Source organism: Hibiscus syriacus, unplaced genomic scaffold (assembly GCF_006381635.1).
Source record: "Hibiscus syriacus cultivar Baekdansim isolate YM2019G1 unplaced genomic scaffold, ASM638163v2 tig00110201_pilon, whole genome shotgun sequence".
Lineage (NCBI taxonomy): Eukaryota > Viridiplantae > Streptophyta > Magnoliopsida > Malvales > Malvaceae > Hibiscus > Hibiscus syriacus.
In genome coordinates, this window is record NW_024062624.1 from 2,397,371 (window position 1) to 2,408,880 (window position 11,510).

Genomic DNA, 11,510 nt, shown 5'->3' on the forward strand with positions numbered 1-11,510 from the left:
ACTATTGAAAATTATTAATTTCATTTTTTCTTTTGCCTTGATAATCCACTCATAATTAACTTTTAAGTAATTAACTATATTCACATTTACATGGGAAAAATGAAGATTTATCCCTGAGAGTGTTGACATAAAAAGAAAAAAAAAAAGTCGTAATAAATAAATTTTTTGGTTAAGTGAAATAAATATTTTTCATTGGTTGAAATCATTAGTTATATATATAAAGATATCAATTAAAGCTCAACAAAGGTAAGGATCCTCACTGCATATGCAATGATTCATTTTTCTGTTAAACTTAGTCAAAATTGAAAATACATTAACTTTGAAATCCCTAGTCGTAAATTAAGTTTAGAAATTGTATATAAATATTATAATATTAACAACATTTATTTTTATTTAAAAATATTTAAATTTACAACGTTCAAATATTGAACATATCAGTAAAGTTAACACAAAATAGATCAAACACAAACCTTTGTTTCCTTTGTTTTATAAAGTAAGGGAAGAAGAATCAAAGGATAGTAGGGTTACCAACAATAAAAAGTGACAAAAGAAAATTAAAAGTACAAAAACAGTAATAAGAAGAATCATCTTTTGTATTAGGCGATTTTGAATATCGTACGCAGGCTAAGCACATGATCCTTTTGCTGTCAGACCACCTTGATTCTCTTCTATCTTTCATATATTTTTTCCTTTAAGCTTTTTTTTTTTGCAAGAAATTACCGTGCTCCTTTGCTTTTTCATCCTCTTCCCTTTATTTAGCTTCTCTCTCTACAACCCCTACTTTATTCCCCTCCTTGAACTCACCCCTAAAAGAGACGATCCTCCTTCTTGTGTTCACAACACAACATAACTTCCCTTTCCCTCCTTCTCTCAAAGCAAAGCCAAACCCACTGCTCTCTCGGTCCTGTCTTTGTTTTGTTTTTGTTTGTTTCTGTATACAAACAATCCTTATTGTTTGTTGCTATTATAGTATGACTGGTATCGTTCCAAACAACAACTTTTCCTGAGAAAACAAAAGGAAATATAAGTTTCTTGTTTGTTTTTTATAAAACCCTAAAGAAGAAGTAAAGAGAAAATATGGCATCACCTTCTGGACTATCCCTTGACTGCAAACCTCACAGTTATTCTATGTTGTTGAAATCATTTGGGGATCAGCATATTGATCAAACCCAGAAGCTTGAAGAATTCCTTTCTCGTCTTGAGGAAGAACGCCTTAAGATCGACGCTTTCAAGCGTGAGCTTCCCCTTTGCATGCAGCTTCTAACCAATGGTGAGTATCAAAACATTTCGTTTTTTCTTTTTAAAGGATTCATTAGAAAAGGGCTTACTATTTATATTTAGGATCTTGATATTGTTTTATTACAAGGGGGGTTATAATAGAATCATCATCGCCTTAAGATCCAAATGACAAAAAAGAAATTAATATATATTTTCCTAGCTACTGGTGGATATTCATGTTCTTTCGGCTGAGGTGTTAGTTTCCAAGTTCCTGCCTTTTTGTTTTATAGAAGTTAGAGCTCCCTTTCTATTTGTTAGTCTAATATCTTTGAATTTAAAGGTTCCCGACATTTGCATACATTTTCTAAAGAACTAAAAGCATTTGCTAATACTTTTCTTTGGTTCAGCCGTGGAGGCTTCAAGGCAGCAACTACATGCATGCCGAACGAATCAAGGATCAACGCCAGTTCTTGAAGAATTCATACCCCTCACGAACTCAAGCTCCGAGAATTCAGACAAATCGCAAAACATATCCGATAAATCAAACTGGATGATGAGTGCACAGCTATGGAGCCAGGCGGGAAACGAAACGAAACCGCTGTCCACAATCACGTCCCCTAAAGAAACTGATATCGGTTTCAGTGTTAGTCCCAAGTTGGCCTCAGATACCAAGCAGAGAAATGGAGGAGCTTTCCTTCCATTCTCCAAAGAACGAAACTCGAGCCCTGGTTCGACTTTGCAAGCTCTTCCGGAGCTAGCTCTTGCCTCTGTCAATAAAGATATGGAAGACAAGAAAAGCTTGGAAAGCACTGAAAATGATTGTCAACGGAGAGAGAACTCAGGTAAAGTTGGGAACGGGGGAGCTTTGGTTGAGCAAGCCAAAGGAACCAGCTGTAACGCAGCTGATGGGCAAACAACCAATAATAGTAATGCTAGTACAAATGGTAGTCAACCTCATAGGAAGGCTAGGCGGTGCTGGTCACCTGATTTGCATAGGAGATTTGTCAATGCTCTCCAGATGCTTGGTGGTTCTCAAGGTATCAGAAAAGTTCTCCATTTTTTACTTTGTTCGAGTTCGATTTGATTTAAACGTTGGTGAAATTAATGCAATTGCATTGAAGTCAAGCTATGATTACCCAAATCATTGGTTCTGATCTGAGAATATCGTTGTGGTGATTACATGCAGTTGCCACTCCAAAACAAATAAGGGAGCTGATGAAGGTTGAAGGTTTGACCAATGATGAAGTGAAAAGCCATCTACAGGTAACCGAGACATGCAAGAAAGAGCTTTTGTACTAACACAGTACAATACTGAACAAATTAACTGATATGAAGTTCCAAAAAAGAAAATTGTCGGTATTAATCATTTACTCATATAATGATTTTTTGTTTTTCATTTTTTTTATACAGAAATATAGGTTACATACGAGGAGACCAAGTCCAAGTCCGCAAGCACCAGGAGCCCCAACACCGCAGCTTGTAGTCCTAGGTGGCATATGGGTTCCACCAGACTATGCCACTGCCGCTGCAGCTGCTCACGGTGGGGCTCCCACTCTTTACGGCGCTCACCACCCGGTTGCTTCCCATGCCCCACCTCACTTCTGTGCATCACCTGTGCCCCAAGAATTCTACACTACGGCGGCCGCTGCAACGCCAGCTCTAAATTCACCCCAGCTGCACCACCACACCCTCCAGCATCAACTCCACATGTACAAGGCCACCTCACAGGCCCATAGCCTGCCGGATCCCGAAATGAGGGGAGGAGGAGAGCGGTCCGAGAGCATTGAAGATGGCAAATCTGAGAGCAGCAGCTGGAAAGGTGAGAGCGGAGACAACGGTGGCGGTGGTGGAGAGCAAAGAAAAGGATTAGCTGCACTGAGAGAGGAAGGTGAAGAAAGCAATGGAAGTGAGATCACTCTCAAATTCTAACAGTTTTAACGTTTAGGGTTAGGTCTCGGTATCCATGTAATTCTCTGCATAATCATATGCTATTATTTTGAAAAGAAAAAATATATATGTGAAATATGAAGGGAGGGTAAAAAGGGCATAAAGAAAAGTGAAAGTTTGTTTTGTTGTTTCCATCTGCGCTTAAAATGTCAATTCGGGAAAAGTTTGAACATTGGATTATATGTTTTTTGGCGTTTTCTATTATTTTGGTCTTTTGCTTTTGTCGACAGATTTGCCCTCATCCCTTCATAGATAAGGCTAAATATGGGATTGGTCAAGCAAGCTCACATTATTCTTATAGTTTCATAAATTAAAAAAAAAAGTGTTACATTCATAATTCAATATAATATAAATTACATCAATAAATATTAAATAGTTAGAAGATAAATTCTATAAAAATAATCTTAAACTCAACATAAACAATTAAATTACGTATAAATTTTATAAAAGCTTAATCATAAAACTTTTTAAACTACAAATAAAACAATTTAACACTACTTAAAAAAGAAGTTTTAAGAAGTGTGAATATTTTTTTCAATAATTAATTTTAGTTTCATTTTGGGTAAAACATTCTGATTGTGGGTTTTCGATACAATTTGTGTCAATCGAAAATAATAAACTCGAAGTGCAATGACAAAAACCTATCATTAAAAATAAAACAGTATACACTACATTTCAAATTCAATCTTACATAATTATTTCTTTTTATTATAAAAAAATCAATTGGATCAGTTATTAAATTTTGAATAAATGTATATTCGAACAGTATGTAATATACATTCTAGAAAGGTGTGAGCCGAAAAGCGTTTTTCCGAGGACTAAAGTAACGGAGGCAATACTCTTACGTGGGTGTTGACGAGACGAGGGTTGGACAACAGGCTCAAAGCTTCAAGGTCAATAAAAACAACCTGGTTTAACTCCTAACCAAACAAACAATCACTCTATTTAGAATTCGCATCATCCAATTATATGGAGATATTACATTCCTAACGAACACTGAAGCATAACAACATTCTGAAATTTGTCAGTAATATACATCAAAAGGACTCATGCTATATCTCTACATAAAGATTAAGTAGTCCAATCAAAAGCTGACACATCAGAGGATTAATGAACAGCCAACACAAATCATGCAGTCCCGTTTGCCAGACTGCCGCCCCGTACACCCACATCATCTTCACACTCTACCATTGCTGAATCAACAAGGCACTGCGTGGTAAAGTTTTGAGTTAATATAATTAGTTCCTACTGTTTCTTCCATGAATGATTCTTTAAAGATGCTTTAATCTTCGGAACTCGAGGCTGAGACCCTAGTTCGGCTCATCACCATTTAGAAACTCACCATAAATGACTATTGAGCCACCTTTGGCTCAATACCGAAAATATATAACTATGATCTATTCCAGCCATGAAAGCACCGCATAGTGAAAGGCTAGAAACATCCACTGTATGCAATGCAAGTCTCATTTAGAGTAAAGTATGGACTCCTTATCTTAGAAATGAAACAAAACTTAACAAACCAAAAAATTGATGTATATGACAAACAATGATATGGATTATGTGCTTAACAACACAGCCATAAAATCAAACACATATATCTTTGGCCCCATAGCATGTTTTCAACTGGACAACAGAACAAATAAGAAACGACAAATGCATGTAAATCATTAACAGACTGAAGATGCTGACCTGAAGCTCCTGTTCATAGCTTTTAAGTTTTTCCCTGCACTCCTTTACTTGCATGCAACACTTATGCACCTGCAGGTGATTCATTTTAAGTTAATGTTGCACACCAAAAAGAAAAGGTTAAAGTTTACTCCATGTCTCCAACCATATTGAGCAGTGTATCGCAGAGGATTACGATTACCTTGGTTAAATGCATTTTGCGAATAGAAGAGAGCTTCTTAGCAGCAACCAATGCATCTTCCAGGGTCTGTATGTATGGATAAACTTCTTTGAGACAAAATGTACCAGGCCAAATAAAATAAAACATCAGGTTTCATTAAGATACCTTAGATTTTTTCTGTAAATCCAAAACAAGCTGCTGTCTCTCTTCTAACCTCCCTTCCATCAGCGAAGCCTGATGAGACAGAAAATGTTACATGTCTTTTCTTACCACTTCACAATAATGTAAACGAAATACCAATACATACACACACAAACACATGTATGTCTTTCTTTGAGTCTTGGAGGGAAAGGGGATAAAATTGACCATAAAGAAAGAAGGGTGGTTGGACTACGTAAAAACACCTTGGATAGTGATATTCTCACTCTAATGATTGCCATGGTAATGAAAACACAAGCGTGCATATGCAAGCATAATAAATGCATTAGACTACACCAGAATGATATAGTATTCATCTTCCTACACCAAATTTCCTCGAAAAATCAAAACAAAATTCCAAAGATGTAGCAGACCTCTGTTTTAAGTTTTTCTCGGCTTTGAATTGATCTTTCCAGTTCTTTTTTCATCTGAAAACAATACATAATTAGTAAAAAGGAAAAAGAGATTACACAAACAAGCATCAAAAAAAGTTGAGGTTACCTGATTGTAATCATCAGTTGAATCAGATGAAAGTCCTCTGCCGTGATCATTGTTCGTAAAGCTGCGAAATTGAGAATTAGTTTAAAAGACTTCCCGTGGTAATACACACACAGAAATAAAACTACAAACATTGCTAAAACTGAAGTGATTAATCTGAGGAAAATAAATAGAAGCTCAGCAGTCAGCTCATAAAGAAGAATCGATACTTTAATAGAACCAACATATTATGAGGAATAGGACTGAAAGCCATCAACATAAGAAAGAATATAGTAACAGTTCATGCAAATGAAGTACAATAGAATTAGTATCAACATAGTTAATAACTCCATTACTGAAAAATTATTGTGAGAAAAAACAAAAAACATTAAGCAACCAACTGGGGAGTGTTACCCATTCCGTCTCTTTAGCCATTGCTCCTTGTCCTCATCAACACTTCTATGATAACTGTTTGTTCTAGAAGGCTCCCTATCTTGATCCAAATTCAGTTCATTATCCCTATCCCAATCCTGAATATGGTTCCTGCTCTCTCCTTGCATATGATCCTCCACATCTCTACCGTGATCTCTATCCATCGAGTATTCTCCAGCGCTATCATGTTCGTGTTGCTCATATCCCCTTTCTCTTCCAGAATCATGGCCCCGAGACCGATCCCGATCCCTGGATCTATCACTGTGTCGATCACGATACCGTTTTCTATCAAGATCATGATCTCTTTCTCTGTCCTGTCCCTTATCCCATCCACTCTGTCTAGGGCGGTCACGAGAAAAATTTGATCTGCCCCCTCTGGTGGTCACTTCATTAACTCTCACAACTCGGCCATCAATAGTCTAGTTATAATTTCAAGTTTCAACAATGTCAGATCTCTACAAGTTTCAAAACAAGAAGAACAGAATCATTCCGTGATCCATGAACCACCAAGCAATACATACCCTGCCGTTCATATCATTGATGGCATCATAAGCTGAACGAGGATTTGTAAAAGTAACAAAGCCGTAGCATTTTCCTCTAGTTGTGTGATCATTAACAATCTGCGGACCACCCACATTGTCAAGCTTCGATTTCTCAGAAAACCCTAACGCCAAACATTACTAAAATTCTAGAAACAATGAGTAAAACAACAGATACCAATTCCATCGCCGGTAAGTTTTATCCGCTATTCCCAAATTAATTCCGAAAAAAAAAACTGATAACTGATTTTTAAATAACTGTAAAATTACTAAAGATTTTCGAGAACCATCATGCTACTAAACTATTTGAAAACAAAAAACGAAGAATTGAGAGAAAAAATAGAAACCCTAAATGCATAAAAGAAAGCAAGTAAACAGTGAGGATGAGGAGTAAGTGTGCGTATGTGAAAATCAACGGAAAGAGGAAGACCTTAACGGCGACGACAGCACCGTAGACGCTGAAGACGTGGCGGATGGAGCTTTCGGTGGCGTCGTAGGGAAGTCCTCCCACGTACACCGAACTTTCGTCGTTGATCGTCATTTCCCCACTTTCACTCGAGACAAAAGCTTCAATTTTCAAATTCTCTACGGGCCTAAAATTGGAAAAACAATTCTTTTTCTTTTAAAAGGAGTTATCATTTCGAAGCTAAAACGAGTTATACTTCTGCCATGGAAAGAGATCTTTATGATTGTTTTAGTTGGAATTATTATTTATTCATAAAAACTCACTAAAATTTAATTATAGAATGTATAAATATATTTGTTTAATATTTAAAATTTATTTTGTCTGTGTTAAGAAGTTTCAATTCAATCTGAAATTTTCTTTAAAACTTAATTTTATTTATTGAGGTATTGAGCACTAAAAATGACATAGGTATGACAAAGGATTGAGATTTATATAAGCTAATAATAAATAACTCTTTTAATTTAAATTAATTCATTAATAATATAAAGGTTTAAAATTTTAATTTATTATCTCATCAAACTAATTAACAATTATTAATATAATCAAACATATTAAAGATAATTTTAATCCAAACCCAGTCTCAAATAAAATATATGAATCCAGGCCCATTCACAATTTTTAAACACTTTCAAATGGGCTCATGCAATTGCAAAGGCGGATATCTTCCCTTGACAGCTACTTTTAGAGGCTGCTAAGTTATGTTTATAGCCCAAAACTACCGTGTGGTTTGCAAGTTACTTTAGCCCCAAAACAGCATCTTATTATATTATTCAACCTTTCAGATTTTATGTAGTACAAGTTTTTTCCCCCTTTAGGGTGGGGGCACCCCCACTCTAATAAGCTTCCAACAAATCTCAGGGTTCCGTGAAGAGTCCTTATGTTCCGATTCTTTCTTAGAAAGAAAAAGGAGTTTGTAATTTAAGTTTAGGGAAAATTACACAGTTCCTCACTCAACTTTTATTTTTTCTAATTTGTTCACTGAACTTTACAAATTGAATCATTTTGCTCACTCTCTTGTTATTTTTCTAACGTCGTTAACAAAAAAACTGAAGGTGACTGGATGCCACTGTCAGCCACCGTCGACCATCGCAGATGGTGGTCATTCGGTCTCAAATTTCATGGGTCGCTTCACCTTGACACTGTGAGTCTGAACCCGACCTCTATTTTGTCGGAACTTGCTCCTAAGTCTACGAATTTGAGATTGAAAGTGACAAATACAAAACGTTTCAATCCAGATTCACGGGTTTCGGGATATTTTTCTGCGAAACAACCACTAGATTCAGACTCAATGGGTCATGATGAACCGACCTATGAAATTTGAGATCGAACGACCACCATCAACAACGATGGACGTTGGCCATAATGAAAATGTCGTAGTGGCCGGCGGCAACAACCGGTTGCAAAGTAGAGAGAAAGTAGGGGGAAGAAAAAGGACAAATACAGAAAAATGAAGAAGAATAAAAGATTTCATAATTAATTCTAATAAGCTTCCAACAAATCTCAGGGTTCCGTGAAGAGTCCTTATGTTCCGATTCTTTCTTAGAAAGAAAAAGGAGTTTGTAATTTAAGTTTAGGGAAAATTACACAGTTCCTCACTCAACTTTTATTTTTTCTAATTTGTTCACTGAACTTTACAAATTGAATCATTTTGCTCACTCTCTTGTTATTTTTCTAACGTCGTTAACAAAAAAACTGAAGGTGACTGGATGCCACTGTCAGCCACCGTCGACCATCGCAGATGGTGGTCATTCGGTCTCAAATTTCATGGGTCGCTTCACCTTGACACTGTGAGTCTGAACCCGACCTCTATTTTGTCGGAACTTGCTCCTAAGTCTACGAATTTGAGATTGAAAGTGACAAATACAAAACGTTTCAATCCAGATTCACGGGTTTCGGGATATTTTTCTGCGAAACAACCACTAGATTCAGACTCAATGGGTCATGATGAACCGACCTATGAAATTTGAGATCGAACGACCACCATCAACAACGATGGACGTTGGCCATAATGAAAATGTCGTAGTGGCCGGCGGCAACAACCGGTTGCAAAGTAGAGAGAAAGTAGGGGGAAGAAAAAGGACAAATACAGAAAAATGAAGAAGAATAAAAGATTTCATAATTAATTCTAAATGACGTCGTTTGGTGTATATTTGAGTTTTTCAAAACGAATTGTTTTGATGCTTATGTTATTTCTTATGTCATGTCATAACATTGTTAAATAGTTAACGGCAAAGTGAGCAAAATGATTCAATTTGTAAAGTTCAGTGAGCAAATTATAAAAATTGAAAGTTGGGTGAGGAAAATAGGAGAGAGAGTATAGTTTAGTAAGGAACGAAGTAATTTACCCTTAAGTTTATTCCAACTCTATAATTTTTTATATTCCTTTTTAAAAATAATTATATTAAATAATCAAGTTAAATTTGAAATTTTGTATGATAGTTTTCACTTCTAAAATAATTTCTATGATATTTATGTGAGAACTTTTTTATAACTTAAAGTTTTGAAATTTAATTAAATTGATTTATATAATTTATTTTCTGATACATTCAATAGATTAAAATTTTTAACATCTAAAATTAAGTATTGTCATTTTTTACACCCAAAATTTTTTTTTGTTCGTCTTGAATTGAAATACTGCAGATGATAAACACAGCCCTAGCTAGGGTTGTCTACTTCCTTTATATGGTTTGATTAGTTTTACCTCTGCTCCGAAAAAAGGTAAAGGTTTTATGAATGGCAGCGAGGATTGGTTTTAGAATAGTAGAAGCCTCTGCCCCATAATGAAGCAAAAAAGCTAACCCTGAACAGGGGATTGCATGGACTGCAAAAGTGATAACACAAAATATATCGTACGTAGGGACTCCCGAGATATGACAACAAACACAGTCCAAGGGACCGCCCGCCCCATGGCCTAAACCCTAAGTTTCTCATCCTTAATACGAACTACTTTACATTGGCAAATGTATTTTAAGTTACTGGAGGAGGGATCATCGAAACAATAGAGCAAAACAAAGTTACAAAATTTGCAATCCCATTGTTTGCGCTCTCAATGTTCCAACAAAACAACAAAGCATAAGATGGAGCAGTGGCTCATATAGTTGTTTTAAGGGGTGGGGGGGAGGTTCTTGTCTCTCCTCCGTAAACAATGATTACAAAATCTATCAAACCAGTACTCGTCCATCTGTCCCAACAGTGCTTGGCATTTTCCTCATCTTATCATTAATAGCAAAAGGAATGTCGGTGAAAAGGGTGGGCAAAACCCAAATAAATAAATAAATAAATAAAATCTCAAGAAAAGGTTAGAGTTAATACAACAGATGTGAAATGTTTTTTTAACCCACCATGGTTCTGGTACCACTCGTGCTTTTATATTAGAAACAGACAAATTTTGGGGTTTCATTTGTGTAGTTCTTATCCTTGAATAATGATGCCTTTGATGATCATATATATTTTGTATATATGGATCATGTTCTTCCCCATTGGGTTAAGGGACTTTATGGTGGGACTAGTTGGATAAATTAAGGACAATAAATTGAGTCTTTCCGAGCATAACTTTTACAGTAGGACTATTGCAGCACCTTTTTTTTATTATTTAATTTTTACATGTCCACATGTATGGCAAAAATGCCAGGATAATGCAGAATGAGAAAAAAAATTTACATTTTAATGTGGTTCTAACATTATTTCCCTATCTAAAGCATTTTCTATAGTATACGCCTAAAGACCACGATCTCGGCTTCTTTAGGCTAAAATTTTGCTTGTGGAGGTAGACATAATTCTCGGCGTCTTCTTGGTTTTTCGTTGCTATAGTGAATGTCCACAAGTTTATATAAAGTGGGTTGCTCAGCAAAGAATGATGAAAGCACCAATTTTTTGCCATTTTACACCTTTCCCAACCTTTTCTATTTGGCTGGTTGCACGTGGCATTCTATTTTCATATTGTTAAGCACTAGTCTTAAAATAATATTAAGCGTGGTTCCAATTTTAATTGAGAAAATTTCCAGGATAATGCAGAATTAAAATTTTAACATGGGTCAATAGCAATAAAATGCTCTGATGAATAGGGATGTAAAATCGGGTAATCGTTCAGGTTTCAGTCGGATCCTGGTAGGTCGGGTAAAATCGGATACATGTCAAATCAGGTAAATTTGATGCTTCGACTCGGATCAAGTCGGGTCATTTTCAGGTTGATTTGACACCAGATACAGTTCGGGTTCAGGTCGGGTTACTTTCAGTTATGATCGCTACCAGTTCAGGCCAAAACAGTTCAGGTCCGAAGCAGTTAATAAGTATGGGTCAATTTCAGATGCAAATAAAATTTGGAGGATTAAATTGAACAAATATGAAATTAAAAAAAATTAAATAAATTAAACAACACAAAAGGGAT

The 11,510-nt window shown here is 35.8% G+C and overlaps 2 protein-coding genes across 2 annotated transcripts; one reads left to right on the forward strand and one right to left on the reverse strand.

Moving 5' to 3' along the window:
- Positions 1 to 787: 787 nt before the first annotated feature.
- LOC120218856 (myb family transcription factor EFM-like) lies at positions 788 to 3,364 on the forward strand. Its single transcript, XM_039215757.1, has 4 exons — positions 788 to 1,270; positions 1,626 to 2,255; positions 2,405 to 2,481; positions 2,629 to 3,364. The coding sequence occupies exons 1-4, from the start codon at positions 1,078 to 1,080 to the stop codon at positions 3,145 to 3,147; spliced, it is 1,419 nt and encodes a 472-aa protein (XP_039071688.1). The 5' UTR covers positions 788 to 1,077; the 3' UTR covers positions 3,148 to 3,364.
- A 725-nt stretch (positions 3,365 to 4,089) lies between these two features.
- On the reverse strand, positions 4,090 to 7,298 carry LOC120218857 (U1 small nuclear ribonucleoprotein 70 kDa-like). Its single transcript, XM_039215758.1, has 9 exons — positions 7,088 to 7,298; positions 6,640 to 6,738; positions 6,101 to 6,537; positions 5,711 to 5,771; positions 5,584 to 5,637; positions 5,177 to 5,245; positions 5,033 to 5,098; positions 4,855 to 4,923; positions 4,090 to 4,374 (listed from the first exon to the last, which is right to left on the reverse strand). The coding sequence occupies exons 1-9, from the start codon at positions 7,196 to 7,198 to the stop codon at positions 4,294 to 4,296; spliced, it is 1,047 nt and encodes a 348-aa protein (XP_039071689.1). The 5' UTR covers positions 7,199 to 7,298; the 3' UTR covers positions 4,090 to 4,293.
- Positions 7,299 to 11,510: the final 4,212 nt, after the last annotated feature.